General features: G+C 41.4%; 2 protein-coding genes and 1 non-coding gene across 3 annotated transcripts in view; 2 read left to right on the top strand and 1 right to left on the bottom strand.

Moving 5' to 3' along the window:
* The window catches only part of LOC132353421 (zinc finger protein 211-like), a 15,192-nt gene extending 5,624 nt beyond the window's left edge, over positions 1-9,568 (top strand). The window contains exon 4 of the mRNA XM_059904615.1: positions 7,280-9,568. Coding sequence (XP_059760598.1) covers positions 7,280-8,595 — 1,316 coding nt within the window. The 3' untranslated portion in view covers positions 8,596-9,568. The remainder of the gene's footprint in view (positions 1-7,279) is intronic.
* ZSCAN4 (zinc finger and SCAN domain containing 4) lies at positions 8,911-27,100 on the top strand. The gene is made up of 5 exons (XM_059904616.1): positions 8,911-8,971; positions 21,461-21,575; positions 25,141-25,643; positions 25,768-25,933; positions 26,026-27,100. Exons 3-5 carry the CDS (start codon positions 25,248-25,250, stop codon positions 26,781-26,783), a joined length of 1,320 nt encoding a protein of 439 aa, XP_059760599.1. The 5' UTR covers positions 8,911-8,971; positions 21,461-21,575; positions 25,141-25,247; the 3' UTR covers positions 26,784-27,100.
* On the bottom strand, positions 19,600-19,702 carry LOC132354430 (U6 spliceosomal RNA). The gene has a single exon (XR_009499296.1). It is a non-coding gene; the product is annotated as a U6 spliceosomal RNA (small nuclear RNA).

Genomic DNA, 27,100 nt, shown 5'->3' with positions numbered 1-27,100 from the left:
ATGTAATGTCTGAAACATTTATATTAACATATTTCCATACATAATTCCATACAAATACAAATATAAGATTTTTAGAAATTTCATGTAATGTCTGAAACATTTATATTAACATATTTCCATACATATTTCCATACAAATACAAATATAAGATTTTTAGAAATTTCATGTAATGTCTGAAACATTTATATTAACATATTTCCATACAAATAACCCAATGAAAGTTTAGTATTAGTTGTTTTGTTTGTTTTTTTATACTGCAGGTTCTTATTAGGCATCAATTTTATACACATCAGTGTATACATGTCAATCCCAATCGCCCAATTCAGCACACCACCATCCCCACCCCACCGCAGTTTTCCCCCCTTGGTGTCCATATGTCCATTCTCTACATCTGTGTCTCAACTTCTGCCCTGCCAACTGGCTCATCTGTACCATTTTTCTAGGTTCCACATACATGCATTAATATACGATATTTGTTTTTCTCTTTCTGACTTACTTCACTCTGTATGACAGTCTCTAGATCCATCCACGTCTCAACAAATGACTCAATTTCGTTCCTTTTTATGGCTGAGTAATATTCCATTGTATATATGTACCACATCTTCTTTATCTATTCGTCTGTTGATGGGCATTTAGGTTGCTTCCATGACCTGGCTATTGTAAATAGTGCTGCAATGAACATTCGGGTGCATGTGTCTTTTTGAATTACGGTTTTCTCTGGGTATATGCCCAGTAGTGGGATTGCTGGGTCATATGGTAATTCTATTTTTAGTTTTTTAAGGAACCTCCATATTGTTCTCCATAGTGGCTGTATCAATTTACATTCCCACCAACAGTGCAAGAGGGTTCCCTTTTCTCCACACCCTCTCCAGCATTTGTTGTTTGTTGATTTTCTGATGACGCCCATTCTAACAGGAGTGAGGTGATACCTCATTGTAGTTTTGATTTGCATTTCTCTAATAATTAGTGATGTTGAGCATCTTTTCATGTGCTTCGTGGCCGTCTGTATGTCTTCTTTGGAGAAATGTCTATTTAGGTCTTCTGCCCATTTTTGGATTGGGGTGTTTGTTTCTTTGATATTGAGCTGAATGAGCTGTTTATATATTTTGGAGATTAATCCTTTGTCCGTTGATTCATTTGCAAATATTTTCTCCCATTCTGAGGGTTGTCTTTTCGTCTTGTTTATGGTTTCCTTTGCTGTGCAAAAGCTTTGAAGTTTCATTAGGTCCCACTTGTTTATTTTTGTTTTTATTTCCATTACTCTAGGAGGTGGATCAAAAAAGATCTTGCTGTGATTTATGTCAAAGAGTGTTCTTCCTATGTTTTCCTCTAAGAGTTTTATAGGGTCCAGTCTTATATTTAGGTCTCTAATCCATTTTGAGTTTATTTTTGTGTATGGTGTTAGGGAGTATTCTAATTTCATTCTTTTACATGTAGCTGTCCAGTTTTCCCAGTACCACTTATTGAAGAGACTGTCTTTTCTCCATTGTATATCTTTGCCTCCTTTGTCATAGATTAGTTCACCATAGGTGCGTGGGTTAATGTCTGGGCTTTCTATCTTGTTCCATTGATCTGTGTTTCTGTTTTTGTGCCAGTACCATATTGTCTTGATTACTGTAGCTTTGTAGTAGAGTCTGAAGTCAGGGAGTCTGATTCCTCCAGCTCCATTTTTTTCCCTCAAGACTGCTTTGACTATTCAGGGTCTTTTGTGTCTCCATACAAATTTTAAGATGATTTGTTCTAGCTCCGTAAAAAATGCCATTGGTAATTTGATAGGGATTGCATTGAATCTGTAGATTGCTTTGGGTAGTATACTCATTTTCACAATGTTGATTCTTCCAATCCAAGAACATGGTATATCTCTCCGTCTGTTGGTATCATCTTTAATTTCTTTCATCAGTGTCTTATAGTTTTCTGCATACAGGTCTTTTGTCTCCCTAGGTAGGTTTATTCCTAGGTATTTTATTCTTTTTGTTGCAATGGTAAATGGGAGTGTTTCCATAATTTCTCTTTCAGATTTTTCATCATTAGTGTATAGGAATGCAAGAGATTTCTGTGCATTAATTTTGTATCCTGCAACTTTACCATATTCATTAATTAGCTCTAGCAGTTTTCTGGTGGCAGTTGTAGGATTCTCTATGTATAGTATCATGTCATCCACAAACAGTGACAGTTTTACTTCTTCTTTTCCAATTTGTATTCCTTTTATTTCTTTTTCTTCTCTGATTGCCGTGGCTAGGACTTCCAGAACTATGTTGAATAATAGTGGTGAGAGTGGACATCCTTGTCTCGTTCCTGATCTTAGAGGAAATGCTTTCAGTTTTTCACCATTGAGAATGATGTTTGCTGTGGGTTTGTCATATATGGCCTTTATTATGTTGAGGTAGGTTCCCTCTATGCCCACTTTCTGGAGAGTTTTTATCAGAAATGGGTGTTGAATTTTGTCAAAAGCTTTTTCTGCATCTATTGAGATGATCATATGGTTTTTATTCTTCAATTTGTTAATATGGTGTATCACATTGATTGATTTGCGTATATTGAAGAATCCTTGCATCCCTGGGATAAATCCCACTTGATCGTGGTGTATGATCCTTTTAATGTGTTGTTGGATTCTGTTTGCTAGTATTTTGTTGAGGATTTTTGCATCTATATTCATCAGTGATATTGGTCTGTAATTTTATTTTTTTGTAGTGTCTTTGTCTGGTTTTGGTATCAGGGTGATGGTGGCCTCATAGAATGAGTTTGGGAGTGTTCTTTCCTCTGCAATTTTTTGGAAGAGTTTGAGAAGGATGGGTGTTAGCTCTTCTCTAAATGTTTGATAGAATTCACCTGTGAAGCCATCTGGTCCTGGACTTTTGTTTGTTGGAAGATTTTTAATCACAGTTTCAATTTCATTACTTGTGATTGGTCTGTTCATATTTTCTGTTTCCTCCTGGTTCAGTCTTGGAAGGTTATACCTTTCTAAGAATTTGTCCATTTCTTCCAGGTTGTCCATTTTATTGGCATAAAGTTGCTTGTAGTAGTCTCTTAGGATGCTTTGTATTTCTGCGGTGTCTGTTGTAACTTCTCCTTTTTCATTTCTGATTTTATTGATTTGAGTCCTCTCCCTCTTTTTCTTGATGAGTCTGGCTAATGGCTTATCAATTTTGTTTATCTTCTCAAAGAACCAACTTTTAGTTTTATAGATCTTTGCTATTGTTTTCTTTGTTTCTATTTCATTTATTTCTGCTCTGATCTTTATGATTTCTTTCCTTCTGCTAACTTTGGGTTTTGTTTGTTCTTCTTTCTCTAGTTTCTTTAGGTGTAAGTTTAGATTGTTTACTTGAGATTTTTATTGTTTCTTTAGGTAGGCTTGTATAGCTATAAACTTCCCTCTTAGAACCGCTTTTGCTGCATCCCATAGGTTTTGGGTCGTCATGTTTTCATTGTCATTTGTCTCTAGGTATTTTTTTATTTCCTCTTTGATTTCTTCAGTGATCTCTTGGTTATTTAGTAACGTATTGTTTAGCCTCCATGTGTTTGTGTTTTTTACGTTTTTTCCCCTGTAATTCATTTCTAATCTCATAGCGTTGTGGTCAGAAAAGATGCTTGATATGATTTCAATTTTCTTAAATTTACTGAGGCTTGATTTGTGACCCAAGATGTGATCTATCCTGGAGAATGTTCCGTGCGCACTTGAGAAGAACGTGTAATCTGCTGTTTTTGGATGGAATGTCCTATATATATCAATTAAATCTATCTGGTCTATTGTGTCACTTAAAGCTTCTGTTTCCTTATTTATTTTCATTTTGGATGATCTGTCCATTGGTGTAAGTGAGGTGTTAAAGTCCCCCACTATGATTGTGTTACTGTCGATTTCCTCTTTTATAGCTGTTAGCAGTTGCCTTATGTATTGAGGTGCTCCTATGTTTCGTGCATATATATTTATAATTGTTGTATCTTCTTCTTGGATTGATCCCTGGATCATTATGTGGTGTCCTTCCTTGTCTCTTGTAACATTCTTTATTTTAAAGTCTATTTTATCTGATATGAGTATAGCTACTCCAGCTTTCTTTTGATTTCCCTTTGCATGGAATATCTTTTTCCATCCCCTCACTTTCAGTCTGTGTGTGTCCCTAGGTCTAAAGTGGGTCTCTTGTAGACAGCCTATATATGGGTCTTGTTTTTGTATCCATTCAGCCAGTCTATGTCTTTTGGTTGGGGCATTTAATCCATTCACGTTTAAGGTAATTATCGATATGTATGTTCCTATGACCATTTTCTTAATTGTTTTGGGTTTGTTTTTGTAGGTCCTTTTCTCCTCTTGTGTTTCCCACTTAGAGAAGTTCCTTTAGCATTTGTTGTAGAGCTGGTTTGGTGGTGCTGAATTCTCTTAGCTTTTGCTTGTCTGTAAAGTTTTTTTTTTTGTTTGTTTGTTTTTTTTTTTTTTTTTGTCTGTAAAGTTTTTGATTTCTCCATCAAATGTAAATGAGATCCTTGCCGGGTAGAGTAATCTTGGTTGTAGGTTCTTCCCTTTCATCACTTTAAGTATATCATGCCATTCCCTTCTGGCTTGCAGAGTTTCTGCTGAGAAATCAGCTGTTAACCTTATGGGAGTTCCCTTGTATGTTATTTGTGGTTTTTCCCTTGCTGCTTTCAATAATTTTTCTTTGTCTTTAATTTTTGCCACTTTGATTACTATGTGTCTCGGCGTGTTTCTCCTTGGGTTTATCCTGTATGGGACTCTCTGCGCTTCCTGGACTTGGGTGGCTATTTCCTTTCCCATGTTAGGGAAGTTTTCGACTATAATCTCTTCAAATATTTTCTCTGATCCCTTCTCTCTCTCTTCTCCTTCTGGGACCCCTATAATGCGAATGTTGTTGCGTTTAATGTTGTCCCAGAGGTCTCTTAGGCTGTCTTCATTTCTTTTCATTCTTTTTTCTTTAGTCTGTTCCGCAGCAGTGAATTCCACCATTCTGTCTTCCAGGTCACTTATCCGTTCTTCTGCGTTCTTCTGCAGTTATTCTGCTATTGATTCCTTCTAGTGTAGTTTTCATTTCAGTTATTGTATTGGTCATCTGTTTGTTTGTTCTTTAATTCTTCTAGGTCTTTGTTAATCATTTCTTGCATCTTCTCAATCTTTGCCTCCATTCTTATTCCGAGGTCCTGGATCATCTTCACTATCATTATTCTGAATTCTTTTTCTGGAAGGCTGCCTATCTCCACTTCGTTTAGTTGTTTTTCTGGGGTTTTTTCTTGTTCCTTCATCTGGTACATAGCCCTCTGCCTTTTCATCTTCTCTATCTTTCTGTAACTGTGGTTTTTGGTCCACAGGCTGCAGGATTGTAGTTTTTCTTGCTTCTGTTGTCTGCCCTCTGGTGGTTGAGGCTATCTAAGAGGCTTGATGGGAACGACAGGTACTTTTATATGTGGAATTGTTTTCTTAGTTCCCTGTTCAGATTGTTCATTGTTAGTGTGTTGAAATATAACTGATTTTTTTCATTTTCTATTTATATTTTCTTCCTTTGCAAACTTCAATTATTCTAAGAGTTTTATGGTGGAATCTTTAAGATTTCATGAGCTGTGGTGAGTTTTACTTCTTCCTTTCTCTTTTGGATGCCTATTTGTCTTTCTTGCCTAATTGCTCTGTCTAGAATTTCTAATACTGTGTTGAATAGTAGTGGTGAAAGCTGGCATTCTTTTCTTGGTAGTTATATTGGAGGAATAGTTTTCAGTCTTTTACCATTGAGTTTAATATTTGCTGTGGGTTTTAGATTTTTTGCTTCCATTATGTTAAGCTAATTTCCTTCTATTCATAGTTTGTTGAGTATTTTCATCATAAAAGGGTGATAAATTTTGTCAGATGGTTTTTGTACATTGATTGAGGTGATATAATTTTTTTTCTTACTGTTAAAGTGACATATTACACTGATCAATTTTGTATGTTGAACCATCCTGGCATTCTAGAAATAAATCCCAGGTGTTTATGGTGTATAATCTTTTTACTATGCTGCTGAATACAGTTTGCTAGTATTTTGTTGATTAATTTTGCGCCGATAATCATCAAATGTATTGCCCCGTAGGTTTCTTGTAGTGTCTTTGCCTGTTTTTTTATATCAGGGTAATAGTAACAGCTGCAGGTGACCTAAATTAAAGCAATTTTGCATTGCAAAGTAGTTACATCAGATTGATTCTACCATTGTAGTTGTTTTCCAGGTGGGAAAAATACCTGGTTTTACTACTCTGCCACCTTCCCTTTAGCTGTGCCCATGGGTACTTTTTGTAATATTTGAAATATCTTTCCTGTGATCTGTTGTGTCTGAGTTGTCTGGGACAGTATTGGCTACTGACTTCTCCTGTCCTTCCCTTAGGATTTGTATCATCCACCTCTCATGCAGTAGCTCAGTTGGGGCTAGAGGAAGAGTCCTCTGTGCTTCCCAGGATGGATATGATCCCATTTTCCACAAGATGAGCCCAGATAGGGCCTGACCCAGATAAATGGCTGTTGGGGGAGGACATGACTTCAGGGCTTGGTTCATATCAATCATATCAAGAACCTGTCCTGTTTTAATTGTGTTTTGGTGATGCCATCACCAGTGGCCACACCTCATCTCCATCTTTCCTTCTCCATTCTTAACACTTTGCTGACTTGTCATGTTTAATACTAGTCATTTTTATTCTGACTCCAGCTGAGACTATTCCCCACCTCTCTGGACTGTTTACCTCACTGATTCCTCACACTGTTCCCTCCTCAGTGCTTTCCCACTTTGTAGTGTCCTAAAGAGTGCACATGTCTAATAATCCTTAAACACCTGTTACCTTTTTTTCAGTCAGATTTTTCTGGGCCTGAACAAGACTTCTGCACAGCATCACGTCATCAGCAGATATAATTCTGCTAAAAACCATTGAGAGGACTTCCCTGGCAGTGCAGTGGCTAAGACTCCACACTTCCACTGCAGTGGTCACGGGTTCGATCCCTGCTTGGGGAACTAACATCCTGCATGCCGCATGGCACGGCCAAAAAAAGAAAAGCTGTTGACAGAAGAATAAGCTGTAGAACATGCCTTTCCCCTGGGCCACACCCTTTCCTCACGTCCTGTGCCTAGTGAGGCCTGCACCATCCTGTGACCTTAGGGACCCAGTATTGCACAGCAGTTGCTTCCTCAAGCTGACCCCAACTTGCTTTTCCTGAAAACAGTTTCATGGACTGATTCTTTGATGTGTCGAGTGACATTTGTGATGATTTTGCTCCCTCTCAATAAGGTTAACATGTACTTCATCATCACTTCTTTACTTTCAGGCTGTTGGCATGGAGTAGAAGATAAGGAAGCACCTTCTCAACAGAGCATTTCTGTAGATGGAGTGTCACAGATCTGGTTTCTCAAGGCAGGTTCATCTCCCCAGAAGGCCCAGCCCTTTGAGATGTGTGGCCCAGTCTTGGGAGATACTTTGCACTTGCCTGAGCACCAGGGAACACATCTTGGGCAGAAACCATACACGTGTGGGAATCGATTCTATTTCTCTGCCAACCTTCAACAGTATCAGGGGCAGCACATTGGAGAGATACCCATCAGAAGTTCTGTGGACAGAGCCTTGTTTATAAAGAGCCACACAACCCATGTGTCAGGGAAATCCTTTTCCTGTAGGGAGATAGGGAAAGACTTCTTAGCCAGCACGAGATTTTTCCATCAACCAGTCACTCACACTGAAGAGAACCCAAACAACAATAATGAGTGTGAGGCTGTCTTTCACAGTGGAAAAATGCACCACAACTGGGGAGAAGGCAGGAAAGCCTTTAGCTGCACAGACACACTTGTTGAGAACCAAGGAGTCCACACTAGAGAAGGGCTTTATAATTGCAGCAAATGTGGAAAAGCCTGTACCCGAAGATGGAACCTCATTCAGCACCAGAAAGTCCACACTGGAGAAAGGCCTTATAAATGTCATGAATGTGGGAAATCCTTTACCCAAAGCTACAGCCTCAATAGCCATAGGAAAGCTCACACTGGAGAAAAACTTTATGAATACAGGGAATGTGGAAAATCTTTTAGTCAAAGATCCAAACTCATTCAGCATCAGAGAGGTCACCCTGGAGAACGGCTTCATCAGTGTGATGAATGTGGAAAATCCTTTAGCCGAAGCTCCACTCTCATTCACCACAGGAGACTTCATACTGGAGAAAGACCTTATGAGTGCAGTAAATGTGGGAAATCCTTTAAGCAAAGCTCCAGCCTCAGTTCACATCGGAAAGTCCACACAGGAGAAAGGCCTTATGAGTGTCAGGAGTGTGGAAAATCATTTAGCTGCAAATCTAACCTCATTATCCACCTGAGAGTTCACACTGGAGAAAAGCCTTATGAGTGTCAGGAATGTGGAAAATCCTTTAGCTGCAAATCTAACCTCATTAACCACCTGAGAGTTCACACTGGAGAAAGGCCTTATGATTGTGGAGAGTGTGGAAAATCCTTTAGTCAAAGATCCATCCTCATTCAACATCAGAGAATTCATACTGGAGAAAGGCCTTATGAATGCCATGAATGTGGGAAATCTTTTAGCCGAAAGTTTAGTCTCGTTTACCACCAGAGAGTTCACACTGGAGAACGACCTCATAAGTGAAGAGAATGTAGGAAATGTTTTAGCTGCAAATCTAACCTCGTTGAACACCTGAGAATTCACACTGGAGAAAGGCCTTGTGAGTGTGGGGACTGTGGAAAATCCTTTAGCCAAAGTTCCAGCCTCATTCAACATTAGAGAGTTCACAGTGGAAGATGTCTTACAAGTGCAGTTAATGCAGGTAATCTGTTAGCTGCTAATCTGATCTCATTCAATATCAGAGCCTTCAGACTAGTGAAGTGCCATAGATATGCTGGGATGTACAGTTTACTTCTAGTATAATTACGCTGGAGGAGAGAAGTTGTGAGGGAGACATCTGCCTGAATTAAAGCCCATATATCCGAAAGTCTGCAGTGGGGAGATTTCCCTAAAGTTCCAGGTATGTGAGAATCTTTAAGGAACTGTGTTATAATTTCTTACCTGCCCAGGACCCTTGCCAGCTTTATGTTAGTGCCATCTATGGCAGAATTCATTTCACCTCTATCACCTGGGAAGTCCACAGTGTGCAAAAGTTACCTCCCAACATACTCAGGGAAGCTGACCTCTGTCCCATCCCCATTTGCGGGGGAAGTGATGAGTAGTCTTAGCTCTTATGGGGTCCTCATTCCCTTCTCATTTCCAAAGTAGGGCGTGGACCCGACCTAGTCTGGGCCCAGTGGACCCTCTCTGAGTTCCATTGGTGACTTGTCGGGAAGCACTGCATTTTCAGGGACACGTTAGTTTCTGGTGACACTTCTCTTGGATTTTCCCAGCCTCTGAGTTACCAAGCTGGGAACTGCATGTCTCCTATTGCTTTGCATTTTGTAATAATAAAGATATTAGTGTTTAAGCCACCTTTGGTCTTGGGGTTCTATTCACTGTGTGAGGTGATCTGAAAACAACTGGGCTCTACCAGCATTAAGGACTGCACAGCTCTCATGGAGGTCCCATGCTTTGTGTGCCTCACATGTCACTATGATTAAGAATATAGCTGTCTTTCTGGTTTTGGCCTAATGTACATTGTTGCCCAGGATCTCCTAGGAAAGACTGCAGGAGACTGCAGGGTTTCAGGGTCCTAATTTGTGGACTGGGTATCAGGGTTTTTTGTGGGCTCAGAAAACACCCTGAGGAGCCAGGAAGTTATGACAGCCTCCAGTGCTTCTGATAACAACACAAATTGTTTTTCTTATTCACAGTAAATATCACATAATGCTCAGCAGTTATCCTGCAAAAAACCACATGCCCTGATCCCCAGAGTTCACTAGATAATGCCACTGTAAGACTAGGGCCAGAGGGAACCATCTTGGTAAAGGAACCCTGGAGCGGAGGAGAATGCAGTGAAGTAGATGGAGTATGCCCCTTCTAAAATTGCATCAACAAATGCTCCATTGACTGTGACTGTGCAGTATCAGTGGGCACAGATGCCCAGAAATTCTCAGAACCTCCAGGCAAGTGTATCTTTTGGAGCTGAGGTCATTGTGAAAGAAAATAAGCTATTGGTTTTCTGGATTCCTATAGCCTCTCTGGGATGTTCACCTAAAGGCCATTGCTACACAGAGAAACAAGCATAGAGAGAAAGGAGATCCCTTAGTCCAGGGTCCCCAACCCACTGGCCTCGGACCGGCCCGCTCCTAGGCCTGTTAGGAAGCGGGCTGCACAGCAGGAGCTGAGCAGCGGGCGAGAGAGTGAAGCTTCATCTGCCACTCCCCATTGCTCACGTTACTGCCTGAACCATCACACACACCACCCCACCCCCCAACCCCCTCCCCCTGTCCGTGGAAAAATTGTCTTCCACAAAACCAGTCCCTGGTGCCAAAAAGGTTGGGGACTGCTGCCTTAGTCCACAGTGTGGCATTGTGACCAGCCAGCATTCCTGTTAACTCAGGTGGGAAGGAATCTATTACTCATCAGTATTTGCTACCACTAAGGCAAGGCTGCTCCTCCAAGGTCATCAGAAAAGAGAGGCAATATAGGATTGCCAGGCCTGATTTTCTGAAAAGAGTGGGATATCTATATTTTTCTTTTGAACCATTTTGTAAATTTTTATTCAGGTATAGTCAACATGCAGTATACTGTATCTATTTGAAGTATACAATTTAAATTTTACATATAAACCCATGAAACCTCATCATAATCACAATAATGAACATGTCTCTCACCCTCAGTTTACCTCAGGCCCTTATCCTCCCCAGGCCTCCAGGCCATCATTGATTTACCTTTATTTATAATAGATTATTTTGTGTTTTCTAGAATTTTATATGATTTTATTCATAAAATGTTTACTTTTTTTTTTCTGGTTTCGTTCATGGTTCATAATTATTTTCAGATTCTTCAATGATCCATAGTAGTTCATTCCTTTTATTGCTGAGTAGTATCTTTTCTATACTTATAGCATTTGTTTATTCATTTGTCTGGTTAAGAGAATTTGGGTTACTTCCAGTTTTGGCTATTGTGAGAAAAGGTGCTAGAACATTTGTGTGTAATTCTATGTGTATGTATATATTTTCACTTGTCTTGTGTTAGTAACTCAAAGTATAATTCCTGAGTCATAGAATAGGTGAATGTTTAACTTACAAAACTGCCAAATGATGACCTAAAATTATGGTTTGCTTTTGTATACCCACCAGGTTTATGTAAAATGCTTCCACATTCTTGCCAATACTTGGTATTGTCAGTCTTTTGAATTTACACTTTTAGTAAGGAAGCAGTAGTTTTAGTTACATCTCCCTAAGGATTCATGGTGTTGAGCATTTTTTTCATGTGTTTATTTGCCATCTGTTTATCTTCTTGGTGAAATATCTGTTTATATCTTATTCTTATTTTACTTTTTTATGTTGTGACTATTTCCCTTTTCATTAACAAGTAATCAGCTCATTTTTGTTCCTCAATTTTTGTGCATTCTGTACAATGTAATTACCGCATACACCATATACTTACAATTTTAATCTGCATTGTTCCTATATTCTTAAGTCTAGGCTTTCAATAATACAGTTAAGTCCTGGTTTGTAGTGTTTTCCAATTTCCCTGATATAAATACTCCCACCATGGCCAATTTCAAACTGCCAACATGATGTCACCGAACATGGAGTTGGGAAAAGTTGCCAGAGGTCCATCATTCTAACTCCGCCATACTGTTCCAGTAGCTACAATAACCTGTAGGACACAGATGATAATAAAACATAATAAAATTATTTGGAAGTGACAGGTTTTGAATATTTGTTTCATGAAGGTATAATTGACTGAACATATAAACTGCATGTATTTAAGGTGTACATTTTGATGTTTTGATACATGCTTACACCCTGAAACCAAAATTTTCATTGGAAACAAAAGACAATCTATTGATATAGTAATGGCACTTATTCAGTTAAATTATTGAGTTCACTACTTCAATTATGCAAGAAACAAAAGTAGAGCAGGGAAGATATTTCAAGTACAGGCAGGTCTTGAGGAAAAAAAACCCCAAACTTTGAAAATGTTTTTCTCACAAAGGATCAGAAGGAATGCATATTAGGGAATTCCCTGGCGGTCCAGTGGTTAGGGCTCTGCACTTCCGCTTCAGGGGGTCTGGGTTCGATCCCTGATGGTGGTCTGGGAACTAAGATCCCACATGCTACTCAGTATGGCCAAAAAAAAAAAGCGTATTAAATTAAAAGTTGAGATGCAGTTTTCCAGCATTTTATTTTGGAGTCAAAACCATACTGTTTTCAGTATGAATCCTCTAGTATTTTGTGTCTTTGTTCTTGTTGACAGAAAAGCCATAAGTAATCCAACATAATTCATAATAATTGGGATTCTGTAAAGTGATTGGGGAATTTCAGTACATTTTAGAACAATCAGAGGGAGCACAGTTATAATTTAAAGTGTTATTAGCTCTAGACATTCTCAATATTATCACCCATATTTAACAGGGGAGCAGATTTTAGGCCCTAATTTCTAAGGTTATCCAGTGCATATAAACTAGGATTTATTGAAGACTCTTTCTCTCTATCTTTTTGTGTTTGTCACATATCAATTGTCCATATTGGGTGCATACTGTAATAACAAATATAATTAGCACTAATGTTTTGGGAAGAAAATAGTTGCCTATTGTCCACAGGTATGGGGCAGGATCTTGAAGGGCATATCTCACGAGCTACAAACGTACAGCTGTATACAGGCATCTGGCAGGGGCTAAAAGAGCACTATGGGAATGAATCAAACAGCCAGGACGTCATATCGAGAGAGTGAGAACAGATGCTACTGTATGTAAGCAAATCCAAATGTTACTGAAAGGATCCTCAACCATAATTGATTCGTTTCATACATATACAGGTGGGGAGGAAAGTGTGTGTGTTAAATTTATCCTCATGTGTATTTACACGAACTTTTCCAGGTAAATTTAAACACGAAATAAAAAAAGGAATTAGTAGACAAAAATAACACATTAAATGAGAAAATAAAATGACCAGAAATCATGTTGAAGACATATCAAAAAAATATCTTTGACATACAGATCAGGTTCATTAACTTAAAGTGAGAAGTAACCAATTTTGTTTAGATCTGAGACACCACCATAGAAGTTAAGTGTCCTAGGAGGAATGGCATCTCATGGTGGATTACGGCTACATTGATCCCAACCATTGAGGCCCCTATACCTCACATAATTCAAGTGAATGTGCCATTCAATCTTCACAGGCCAATACTTTGCTCTTACATGTATTCTAGCCAGTGCCTATTTTAACAGCCTCTCCTTCACCTACATAGGAACTCAGTACTATACACCTTTACTTAGTTGTCCATGGGATACCGCAACGGTTCAGCCATCACATACAACCTCAACTGACAAGAACTTAATTGGATCCAGCTGTCCCCACGCACCCAAGTATGGCGCTACGTTGATGACATCCCCTCATGAGGGGATTTGCTAGACACTTGTGCAAGGCATACATTCATCGTTGTGCTTACAGACAGCAGATGGGCTACTGCCCCACATGTTTCAGCTTCATGCCACCCCAGTGGATTTCTTAGCTTCATCCAGTGTGCCTAAGGGCTACTCTATTGCTTATGTAGTTAAAGGGCAACTTTCCCTGGCCTTCCCTTTAAAATACCAACTCTAGAGACTTCCCTGGCGGTCCAGTGGTTTTTTAATTAAAAAAATAATAAATACTAACTCCAGCCATTCAGGATGGTCACTATAAGGTCCTGACCAAAATTCCTGTTGGCAATATATTAATTCTTGGTTGCTCATGTCAAATGCTGTTTTCAAGATTTTAGCCCCCAAGGTCTATTGGTTTTATTTCCCTAAATACTTCTCACTTCTGCAGGCATATCCTCCTCCATATCAGACTTCCCTCTCTTTATATGACTTGTAGTATCTGCATTTGGGGACCACATATAACCTTTTGGCCTCCTGCCAAAAAAATTCTGTATCTTGATTGTGGTTGTGCCTACATGATTCTACACGTGATAAAACTGCATAGAACTACACACATGCACACATGTAAAAACGGTGAACTGTGAAAAAGATAGGAGGATTTAACCAATGTCAAATTCCTTGTTTTGATATTAAGGTTACATAAGTTGCTACCACAGAGGAAACTAAGTGAAAGATACTCTGTACTATATCTGCAACTTCCTGTGACTATACAGTTATTTCGGAATAAGACATTGAAAAAAACAAAACAACAGATCATGTGTCTTGTCTTGCTAAATCCCCACAACTTCCCAGAGCAGTAAGAATACAATCCAAATTTCTCATCATAGACTCCAAAATACATGCAGCAGCCCCTGCCCCGCTCATCTCACTACCTACCAGTCTCCCGCTCCAGCCCTGCAGTCTTTCACTCTATACCAACAAGCCAAGCTCTCACTAACCTTGGGGTGTTGATACATGCTTTTCTCTTTGCAGGGAATTTTTTTTTAATTAATTTATTTATTTATGGCTGTGTTGGGTCTTCGTTTCTGTGTGAGGGCTTTCTCTAGTTGCGGCAAGCGGGGGCCACTCTTCATCGCGGTGCGTGGACCTCTCACTATCGCAGCCTCTTTTGTTGCGGAGCATAGGCTCCAGACGCGCAGGCTCAGTAATTGTGGCTCACGGGCCCAGTTGCTCTGCGGCATGTGGGATCTTCCCAGACCAGGGCTCGAACCCATGTCCCCTGCATTGCCAGGCAGATTCTCAACCACTGCGCCACCAGGGAAGCCAGTTTGCAGGGAATTTTTCTTCACTTTCGCACCTGGATGGAGTCTTCATTGCACTGCGTAGCTGTACAGTTCAATGTCCCATTTCCCCACATTTACAGATGTGAATGCTGAGTACTGAGGAGAATGGACATGACCAAGGTCAGCCAGTTGGTAAATGGCACAGCTCAGGCGAATTAGAAAAACAGTCTGTCTCTAGAGTCCAAGCACTTAGCTACTAGCCCACACTGCCTTGCTTCACATGTGAATTGAGAAAAGAAGATACAAGGCCAAGCAATCCAGTTCCAAGCTTCACCTTTTGTTTTATTATGAAGACAATAATATGTTCTCTTTAAAAAAAAAACAAAATATATATGGAAATGCAAAAGGCCTATAATAGTCCAAGCATTTTCTATTTTCTAAAAGAGAACAAATTTGAACTTTAAAGACCTGATTTCAAAACTTACTATGAAGCTATAGTAATGAGACTGTGTGGTATTGGTGAAAGGATAGACAATGGAGCAATGGAAGAGTCCAGAAATAGAGCCACATGCATATCATTAATTTATTTTCAACAAAATTGCCAACTTAATTTTAAAATGATAATATTTTCAACAAATTATTCTGAAAAACTGTGATATCCTCATGCATAAAAGTAAAGAACCTCAACCCTTCCCTCAAAATATTCACAATTGAACTCAAAATGGACCACAAACCTTAATATAAGAGATAGAAATATATACCATCTTAAATATAACAGGAAGAATGCTCTTTGTTCTTGCTTTAGGCCAAGATTTCTTACATAGGAAAAAAAAAAACATAAAAATATGATAAACTAGACTTTAATAAAATTAAAATTTCTGGGGACTTCCCTGGTGGCGCAGTGGTTGAGAATCTGCCTGCTGATGCAGGGGACATGGGTTCGAGCCCTGGTCTGGGAAGATCCCACATGCCGCGGAGCAACTAGGCCCGTGAGCCACAACTACTGAGCCTGCGCCTCTGGAGCTTGTGCTCCGCAACAAGAGAGGCCTCGATAGTGAGAGGCCCATGCACCGAGATGAAGAGTGGCCCCTGCTTGCCACAACTAGAGAAAGCCCTCGCACAGAAACGAAGACCCAACACTGCCAAAAATAAATAAATAAATAATAAATTTTTTCAAATAAAAAAATTTTTAAATGCATATTCTTTAAAAAAAATTAAAATTTCTTGCAGTTCAAAAGGTACTGATAAGGAAATGAGAAAAAAAATCGATCTACGGCCTAAGAAAAAATATTTACAAAACCTATATCTGACAAAAGGCAGGTATACAGAACATGTAATAAGGTAAACACTACTAAAAAACTAGGCAAAACATCTGAACACATATTTCACTAAATATGATATATGAATCATAAGTAAGCACATGAAAATATTCAGTATTATTATTTAAAGAAATATGAATGAAAACCACAGTGAGGTCCCACTGCACACTCATTTTAATGGTAACATTAAAAGACTGACAATATCTAGGTGTTGAAGATGTGAAGAAAAGTGGAACTCTCATACATTGCTGGTAGGAATGCAAAATAGTACAAATAAATTTGGAAACACTGGCAGTTAATGAAGTTAATCATCCACTTATTCCTAAGTATAACTATAAGAGAAATGGAAACCTGTGTCCACAGGAATACTTGTACGTATTGGCACGTTTCCAGGAACTTTATTCTTCAAAGCCAACAACTAGATAACAAAAACAAACATCCATCCACAGATGAATGGTTAAGAAATTGTTATATTTATAAATGGAATACTCCCCATCAATATTAAGGAATAAACTACTGATACAGGGGGAAAAAAACCCATCAATTTCAAAGCGTTATAGTAAGTATGGATGTGTGCATCATCTATATCAACAACAGCCTTAGAGAGACCAAAAGCCTTTCTACTGAGATTGGACGTTAACATCCAACAGGAAAACAAAAGAAAGCCTGGGATCTGGCCCTCAGCTGCTCAGTTCTGATAGGCCACCCCAGGTGACATAATGAAAGATTGGCTCCTCACCTTGAGACAGGCTGGGACCTGGGACCTGAGACCCTTCACTGCAGTGCTTGCACCTGGACAAACGTCTTCTTGAACAACAGAATACAAAGAAACTCTAAGGGACTAAAAATAAATATATGCATGAGAAGTTGGGGCAAATTATAAACAATAAGATATGAAAAGGCCAAAACCCAACTGCCACCTTTGAGGTGACTGCCTGCCAGGGGCAAAAGCAGTGTAGTACGCATGATGCCTGCACAGAACACCACCAAGGGGGCAGGCAGACCCACTAATCCGCTCCTGCTCTCCCCCCATTTAAGAGACCAGCTCGCCTCTTCGTGAGGAGAGAGCAAGTGCATCTATTACTTGTTTTTGATCCCTCCTGCTGCAGCACAAGTCCCAATTAAGCCTTGCCTAAATTTCTCATCTGTCCTCTTATCAATTTCTTTTTATTTTTTAAATTATTTAAAAAAATATTTATTTATTTATTTGGTTGCCCCGGGTCTTATTGCAGCATGTGAACTCTTAGTTGCAGCATGCATGTGGGATCTAGTTCCCCGACAAGGGATCGAACCCGGGCCCCCTGCATTGGGAGCTCAGAGTCTTAACCACTGGACCATCAGGGAAGTCCCTGGCCTCTTAACCAATTTCTATTGATTAAAGAAATCCAAGAGGGATTTCCCTGATGGCGCAGTGGCTAAGAATCCGCCTGCCAATGCAGGGGACATTGGTTCCAACCCTGGTCCGGGAAGATCCCACATGCGGTGGAGCAACTAAGCCCGTCACAACTACTGAGCCTGTGCTCTAGAGCCCGCGAGCCACAACTACTGAGCCCACGTGCCATAACTACTGAAGCCTACGCGCCTAAAGCCCATGCTCCACAGCAAGAGAAGCCACCACAATAAGCCTGCGCACCGCAACTAGAGAAAGTCCACACGCAGCAATGAATACCCAATGCAGCCAAAAAAAAAAAAGGCAAAAATCCAAGAACCCAAGTCGGTAACCATCTCTGAGCTATACTAAATGGCTCAAGATTAAGGGCCACTGAGAGATGGGAGAGACCCTGCCGCACCCCCTCAAGTTAAATGAGCTGTGTCATTTCCTGATTAGGAATCTTGCCATTTTTTTTGGATTTTTGTGTGCGTGCGTGTGTGTGTGTGTGTGATTTTAGTTCCCCGACCAGGGATCGAACCCACGCCCTCAGCAGTGAGCGCGGAGTCCTAACCACTGGACCTCCAGGGAATTCCCAGGACCCTTGCCTTCTTGCATTCTGGCCTCTTTACCACTCTTGCCAGCCTCTATACATATGCCCTCAGGTAACATCCTCATGGTGCCCCCGACAGCGGTCACCTGTGCCTCTGTCTTCTCGTCCCCTGACTCACCCACATGGGTTGTCCTGCCTCATTCCTAAACTTTGGCCACTTCCAGCCATGCCCTTCAGAGTCCAGCAACTCAAGGATCTCGTGTCTGGGAATAAAGACGCAGACGTAGAGAATGGACTTGAGGACACGGGGAGGGGGAAGGGTAAGCTGGGACGAAGTGAGAGAGTAGTACTGACATATATACACTACCAAATGTAAAATAGACAGCTAGTGGGAAGCAGCTGCATAGCACAGGGAGATCAGCTCGGTGCTTTGTGACGACCTAGAGGGGTGGGATAGGAAGGGTGGGAGGGAGATGCAAGAGGGAGGGGATATGGGGATATTTGTATACATATAGCTGATTCACTTTGTTATATAGCAGAAACTAACACAACATTGTAAAGCAATTATACTCCAATAAAGATGTTTTTAAAAAAGTAAAAAAGGATAATTTAGGGGGAAAAAAAGGGATCTCATGTCTGCACCTGACTTAGACTGCTGAACCCCACCCTCTCCCCCACCGCCCCATGTCTCCTGCCCGGGCATCACATATTTTCCCCCTCTTTTGGAGACTACTTGGATCCAGATCTTGGTGTTTCTAGTTCCATTTTCTTTATGTATCCCACAACTAGTATTTAGTAGCAATAGGTGTCAGCCACTGTTTCAGAGGCATAAAGCAGAGAAAATCCCTTCCCACAGGTGGATCACAACTTTTGTTCTTTTATGCTTTCTGTTTCATTCTCCTACCCTTGGCCATTTAGATGTCATCTTCAATCTGATCATCGGACTCACTGATTCATTCTTTAAATATCCCCATCCTCCTATGTATTCTACTCAGTCCTTTCTTTATCAATGTTTTCCATAACCAACATTTTCCCAATTTTTTTGAAGCATATCTTCTTGCTCCTGTGGCTTTTTTCTTTCCTCATGTCCTGGATTATTTTATCCTCTTATTTTAATTTCTTTGTACTTCCAATTCTTTAAACTATATAACATATGTTGCTTACTATGATTTCTGTGAGGTTGCGATTCTTCTTCTGTATCTAGTTACTTTTCCCTGGATGTATGAGTTGCTCTGTGTGTGTATGGAGGAATGGCCAAGGTCAGGCCAGATGCCCTGGCAGATGCAAGAGTATGAAATGAGGAGATGGGCCAGGGAAGGGAGCCCAGTTTTCACCACACTAGGCGACCAGGCTCATCTATTTTCATCTTAACTTAGCCAGGATGGAGGCGTCTCCTGAGCTGTCATCCCAAAAGTCTGCGGGATGAGAGGGGATGGCCTGACAGCCCAGGGGCAGCTGATCTGCCTGACCTCTCCTCAGACCCTCTTGCCAGATATTACGGTCTGTTCCAGCACCACAGTCTGAAGCTGGTACAGCTGGTAATTACTGAACTGAGGCCATGTAGGTGGTAACTGAAACCGCTTTTCTGTGTGTGTGTGTGTGTGTTTGTGAATTGGCAAAGGGTTTTAGGACGGTGGGGAAGGGCACAAAATATGGAACACTTCCCTAATTTGTGTGTCATCCTTGTGCAGGGGCCATGCTAATCTTCTTTGTATCGTTCCGATTTTATTACATGTGCTGCCAAAGCGAGTATGAAACCACTTTTCTTTTGCTTTTCTTTATATATATATATATATATATATATATATATATATATATATATATATATATATATATATATATATATATATATATATATATATTTGGCTGCGTTGGGTCTTCGTTACTGCATGCGGGCTTTCTTTAGTTGCATTGATCGGGGGCTGCTCTTCGTTGCAGTGTGCAGTCTTCTCATGGCAGTGGCTTCTCTTGTTGCAAAGCATGGACTCTAGGCATGCGGGCTTCAGTAGTTGTGGTGCGTGAGCTCTGTAGTTGTGGCTCATGGGCTCTAGAGTGCAAGCTCGGTAGTTGTGGCACACAGGCTTAGTTGCTGCACGGCATGTGGGATCTTCCTGGACCAGGCCTCGAACCTGTGTCGCCTGCATTGGCAGGCGAATTCTTAACCACTGCACCACTAAGGAAGTCCCTGATAATTTGGTTTTACTGAATTTTGTGAAACTGTGAAGCCACGGGGAGCGGCGAAGTTTTTTTTTACCAGAGGCAGTCTGAGCCCTGCTCTGAGTAACTCGAAGCCACTGGGGAGCTTCCGCAGAGGAGGCACGTGTCCAGACTCGGTTATAACAGGGTCCCTATGATGGCTGCTTTGGGAATAGAAAGACTTGTGTGGGAATTCCCTGGCAGTCCAGTGGTTAGGACTCCGTGCTTTCACTGCCGTGGCTCTGGCTTCAATCCCTGGTCAGGAACTAAGATCCTGCAAGCTTTGTGGCTCAGCCAGAAAAAAAGAAAAGAAAGGAAAGAAGACTACTGGGAGGAGGGGAAGCCAGTTAGGAGCTGACCTCATTAATCCAAGGGAAGGATGATGGGGCCTGGGCAGTGCAGGTTAAAACGTGGTTTGATTCTGGATATAACTTGAAAGCAGATAATGTTAGGACTGCTGCAAAAGTCCCTTCTCTCCAAAAAACATTCCATCTGCTTCCCTATCTCTTCTCTTATCTTCCAGGTGGTTACTCACTCCACAAGAAGTCAGGAAACAGAAGTGTTGAGTTTTCCTAAAATCTCTTCCTCCTGCTTTCCCCCTAGTGAGTGTAAGACCCCACCCCTCCCACCACATTTTCAAACCAGGAGCCTCTCCCCATTTTAACCCCTTCCTCTTCCTCAGTCCCCACAAGTCCATCAAACATCATGTGCTTTCTTTACATAAAATAAGCACTGCTATTTCCCTTCCCACTAAATGATCTTGGTTTCAGCCCCTACGATTTATTTGTTGGATTAGAAACCTCTCCTTTGGGGTCCTGGGGCACCCTCTGACTCATCAGCCCCGATGCACAGGAGGAGAGAATCCCCCCCACCCCCACCCCCGCATTGTGCCACATGGCTTGAGGGATCTTAGTTCCCTGGGTCCTCAGCAGTGAAAGTGCAGAGTCCTAACCACTGGACCGCCAGGAAATTCCCAGAAGGAGAGAATCTTAGCCTTGTTTTCTGCTTCACTTGCAATCCACTGGTCTTGGAAAATTGGAAAGTGTTAACTTTGTATAAGACTCACATAGGACAAAACCTGATGTGAGATTAAACATTATATCCCCACTTAAGTGCGAATGTTGTTATATTTCACTGCAGAAATATGTGTGTTTGATTGTGGCCTATTGCCCCAGGCCCAGGGCTGTTATATAACACCATACTGGAAAGCTGGAGCTGCAGCTGATGAGGATTCCAACAGAGATTCCATCAACAGTCACACTTTATCCAATCACGTCTTTAAATGCATTATTGTCCCTGATCCTATAAAAGGGAGGAGCCTTGGGAAGGCACATCAGATGAACCCAGTTCAGAAAGTGAGTCACACAGCGAGTCCTCAGCCTTCAGCTCAAGATTACCCAGTCTGAAGTTCAGTCTTCTGGAGGAGGTGAGTTTCCCATTTCGTGTGTGTGTGTGAGTGTGCATGCGTGTATATTTATGCATAGCTGTGGGGAGAAAATTCCTAGGTACAAAGATATGGAAGTCTCTCAGGCATGGGGGGTGGTCGATTATGACAGCTGCTCTGGCTGTGCAAAATCTGGCCTGACTGAAGTAGACTTCTCCTAGGAAAGTCTGTTAGTTTGGCATTGCTTTTTGTTAATTTTATGTTCTAGTAATTCATTTTTATTGCATCTTGTGGCAGTGGAGGTCCATGGCCGATTGAGATGATGGTGGGGCTGAAAATGAAAGAGTGTGTGTCAGTTACCAGTGAATGCTCCACATGCTTCATATGTATCAATTCTTTTAGCTCTCATGGCAATTCTGAGCTGGGTGTCATTAGAGATCAGAGCCCCCATGACAAGGATGGAGGCCTGATGGGTAACGTGTCTGGGGTCACACAGCTTGTAAATGCCAGGCTCCAGGTTGAGAACATTGGCAGTCTGGGGGGGTTTTGTTGTGTTTTGTTTTTTATTGAGATATAATTGACATATAACATTGTATTAATTTCAGATGTACTGCATATGATACAATATTTGCATGTATTGAGAAATGATCACAGTAAGTCTAGTTAACATCCGTCAGCATGCATCATTACATCCCTTTTTCTTGTGATGAAAATTCTAAATATGGCAATTTCGAATTCCAAGGTCCTAGCCATAATAGTGCTCCGAGGCCTTGTTTGTGTGAAATTGAGTGCATGTCTGCAAATGTGACCAAGTGGTCTGTGTGTGCCTGGGGTAGTCCAGAAAGAGAACCCATGGGACTTCCCTGGCTGTCCAGTGGTTAAAACTCCACACTTCCAATGCAGGGGGCGCAGATTGGGTCCCTTGTTGGGGAGCTAAACTCCCACATGTCATGTGGTGTGGCCAAAAAAAAAAAAAAGAGAGAGAGAGAACTCCTGGGGAGTCCCAGATGAAGGAGGAGGTATGGATTATACAGAAAAATGAAAAACAATAGAGACCAGTATACCCGGGTGTAGATAACCAGCCACAGCACCTAAGGTGGGGTGGGAAGGGTGAGGACAGGCCCAGGCAAAGCCTGGTGGAACCACGAAGGACTTAGTGCTTTTCCCTGAGAGCAAGAGGGAGCCATGGAGGGAATTAAGTGGAGCAGTGGAGCATGACCTGAGCAGATTAGCATTTTAAAAAGGTTGACTAAATAGGTGTGATAAGTGGATTAGGGGAAGGCAAGGATGTGTTCAACTTTCTCCTATAGGGTTTTGCCTAGAATCATCTTTGCCTCATTCATTGATGAGATCAGGGTGGCTAGTTTTATCAGATCAGCAGGTGAGGTTGACACAAAACATGACATCAGTTAACAGAAATTAATTAGGTATTTGGGAGCCCACATATCCCAACAAACACCCACATTTTCAGATTTTGTGGCACGACGTTTGCTTTAAAAGAAAACAACAACAAATACAGGGACTTTCCTGGCAGTCCAGTGGTTAAGACTCTAGCTTCCAATGCAGGGGGCGCGGGTTCCATCCCTGGTCGGGGAACTAAGATCCCACATGCTGCGTGGCGCAGCCAAAAGAAAAAAGAAAAAAAATCTGGGAATTCCCTGGTGGTCCAGACTCCGTGCTTTCACTTCCAAGGCTGCGGGTTCGATCCCTGGTTGGGGGAACTAGGATCCTGCAAGCTGCGTGGTGCGGACAAAAATAATAATAATAATAATAATAATACAAGTCTTTGAAATGTTGACTATATATAAAAAAACACACACACAAAAAAATAGAGCAATGATGTAGAAAGAGGATTAAATCTTTTATCTGTTTGACATCCCAAGGGGTATGCCTGTGGTTGCCAAGATCATTGATTTGCAGTCACAAATCAATATTGAATAATACAAACTCAGTTTCTCCTCTGAATCCTACACTCCAGTAGAAAAGGATAGGCAATACAAACAGCTCAATACGGACTTCCCTGGTGGTGCAGTGGTTAACAATCCTCCTGCCACTGCAGGGAACATGGGTTAGAGCCCTGGTCCGGGAAGATTCCACATGCCGTGGAGCGACTAAACCCGTGCACCACAACTACTGAGCCTGTGCTCTAGAGCCCACGAGCCACAACTACTGAAGCCCGCGTGCCCAGAGCCCGTGCTCCGCAACAAGAGAAGACACCGCAATGAGAAACCTGCGCACCGCAACGAAGAGTAGCCCCCGCTCGCCGCAAGTAGAGAAAGCCCATGCGCAGCAACAAAGACACAACGCAGCCAAAAATAAATAAATAAATTTATTTTTAAAAAGAAAGAAACAGATCAATATAAAATTATAACTTTGATAAGATCAGTGAAGCAAAGACAAATGTTTTTCATAAGGAAGGAAAAAAGAAAGAGGTGAAAGTAAAATGAAAATTTCCTGAGGAATGTATCATTGGGCTGACACGGGTTGTAGCTGAGGTGGTTTTGCAGGTGTTTGTGTCTGATGTAGGAGTTTCTAGCACAAGATGAAATCATGTATATGGATTCCAGCCTGTCCTATTTCATTCACTTTCTTGTCAATTGTTTGTAATATTTTGTTTTCTTATAATGACTGAAAGAACATCTTTGTACTAGATCGCCTTCTTTCAGTTAAATCATGTCCAATTACAACTTAAGACGCTATTTACTGTTTAAAATTGAACTATTTAAATTGAAATGTAACGCACATACAGAAAAAAGGAAAAGTGAAAGTATATAGATTGGTGGATTTTTACAGAGAAACACTCGTGTGTAACTGCCTCCAAGATCAAGAGGTAGACTATCGCCAGCTAAAATTGGAAGTCCAGCATCACAGGAACTCTCTCTTTAGTCCCAGGCAAACTGGGATGGGGTCGTCCTATGGAGCCCTCCATATGTACCTATCCCAGGATCTACTATTGTTTCCAAAATTTTAACCAACCTCCTAAATAATATTGATAGTATTTATATGGTTTTCAATGAACATAAACGAGAAGAAACAAAATGTATTGTTTGGTGCCTGGATTATTTCCATGTTGTTGCATGAAGAATTTCTTCTCATTGCTATCAAAAATGCCTCTACATCAATTAATTGTGATCTGTCCCATTGAATGTTGGACATTTAGATTATTTACAGCATAGGAATATTATGAATTATGTCGATAGAAACATTATTGTATATGCCTTTGTTGCACATGAGTATATTCTTCCGTTGAGTACATGCCGAGGAGTAAAATTGATGAGTCACAGGGAATGCATAAATACAGATTTAGCACATATTAGTCAAAGCATTTCCAACGTGAGTACTCACCAGCAGTGACTGAGAGTGCCAGGTGCTCCAACCCATGTCAATGCTGACTCTATTTTATTTTAGTGATTCTGGTAGGTATATTGTAGCACGTTGTTGTAGTTTTATTTTGCATTTCTGGGATGACTGATGAGGTTGCGCTTTTCTCCATTTGTTTATTCACCAGATGTCTAGTAGAATTCATCCATGAACTCAACTGAACCTGAATTTTGTTTGTTTCTTTTCAATCATACCAGTGTTGTAATTTATTACATATCTCTTCTAGTTTGCAGTTCTTAAACATCCACCAGTTGTTGAAAGAGATCCCCCAAGAAACAAGTCAGCACAGATTGAATCCCTGAAGTTGCGGCTCTCTGAGAATTCTTGTTAAGAATGGCTTTAGACCTCAGAATCTCCTTTCAAGATGAACCATCCAGGAAGGATCCTGGGTCAGATAATCTAGAGCTTAAACCCAGCCAAGGATCTGCCATCCAGGAGGGAGAGGGGATCTCTGAGTTCCGGAGCACTCAGCTCAGCTTATTTCAAAACAGCAATAACTCATGTGCAAGGCAGGAGCTGCAAAGACTCTATAAATTATTTCACTCATGGCTGCAGCCAGAAAAACACAGCAAGGATGAAATAATTTCTCGTTTGGTCCTGGAACAGTTTATGATCAATGGCCGCTGCGGTGACAGGTCCACTTTACAAGAGAAATGGAATGCAAGCGGCAGAAACCTGGAGAAATTCATGGAAGATCTGACCGATGATGGCATGAAGCCACCTGGCTTAGTAAGTAGAGGGTTCTGACCCCCAGGGTGAGGGGCATGGGAGTGTAAGGAATAAGTAGTCTGTTGGAGTTGCCTGGAAGTAGAGAAAGAAGTTATTATAGATAGTAATCAGGCTTTGTTCACAGGTCCACGTCCACATGCAGGGACAGGAAGCCCTCTTTTGTGAGAATATGCCCTTAAGAGAAGTCATTGTTCACTTCACAAAACAGTTGTCGACAGGAACTCCAGCAAGAGAGAACATGGGGACACCTTTCTGGACTCCTCAAGATACTTCCCTGGAAACAAGACAAAGTGAGTGGGGAAAGGCCAGGTACCAGAGGGATGATCTGTGTGGACTCTTTCTTGGGTATAACTTCACTGAGTCACTTTTTCCCCCGCTACAGAAAGTGAAGGTAAAGAAAATGGTGGCAACATTTCTTTGAAAACATGTCAAGTAAATGACCGTATTGCTAGTCCAAACAATCAAATACCTTTCCTACTCATTATCCAAGAAGAGAACAGTCCGAGGCCTGAAGAAGGAGGTGTTTGTTTGGAGAATCCACTCAGCTCCAGAAGAGCAGGTCCAGGCCCCTCCAGGTCCCAGGAAGGGTCCCTGAAAGGACCCTCCTATCAAGATGTCATTGTGGAGGTGGAACCAGAGTTTCTTTTCAAGCCAGACCAGGTCACCCTTGAGCCTGTTTCTACCCACCAGAGCACTGAGGGGAACTCTGCACGTGGGGAACACCAAGAAAGATTCCACGGAGCCCCAAAAGTATACAAATGTGAGACGTGTCCCAAGATCTTTAGGTATTCCTCTCGGTTAAAAGTTCACCAGAAAAGACACAATAATGAGAGGACATATATTTGTGCCGAGTGTGGCAAAGGCTTCTTCCAGGCATCAGACCTACATGTGCATCAGAGGATTCATGCAGGAGAGAAGCCTTTCATGTGCAGCATGTGTGAAATGGCCTTCAGCCACAAAACCAACCTTCGGGCCCACGAGAGAATCCACACGGGAGAGAAGCCCTATGTATGTTCCCTTTGCCAGAGACGCTTCCGCCAGTCCTCCACCTACCACCGCCACCTTAGGTTTCACCAGAAAATTGCCCTCAAAAGTGTTCCCTCCACGCTAAATGCTTCCTTGGCTATGGCCCCAATGTGATGTATAGAAATTATGTATGTGCGTATGTTTATTTCCATAGTACTGCTCTATAGAATATACTTTATAAAAATAATTAAAGGGCTTCCCTGGTGGTGCAGTGGTTGAGAATCTGCCTGCCAATGCAGGAGACATGGGTTCGAGCCCTGGTCTGGGAAGATCCCACATGCTGCGGAGCAGCTAGGCCCGTGAGCCACAATTACTGAGCCTGCGCGTCTGGAGCCTGTGCTCCGCAACAAGAGAGGCCACGATAGTGAGAGGCCCACGCACCGCGATGAAGAGTGGCCCCCGCTTGCCGCAACTAGAGAAAGCCCTCGCAC

The sequence above is a fragment of the Balaenoptera ricei genome, chromosome 19 (assembly GCF_028023285.1).
Source record: "Balaenoptera ricei isolate mBalRic1 chromosome 19, mBalRic1.hap2, whole genome shotgun sequence".
Classification (NCBI taxonomy): Eukaryota; Metazoa; Chordata; class Mammalia; order Artiodactyla; family Balaenopteridae; genus Balaenoptera; species Balaenoptera ricei.
This window is presented reverse-complemented; position numbering and strand designations above follow the sequence as displayed.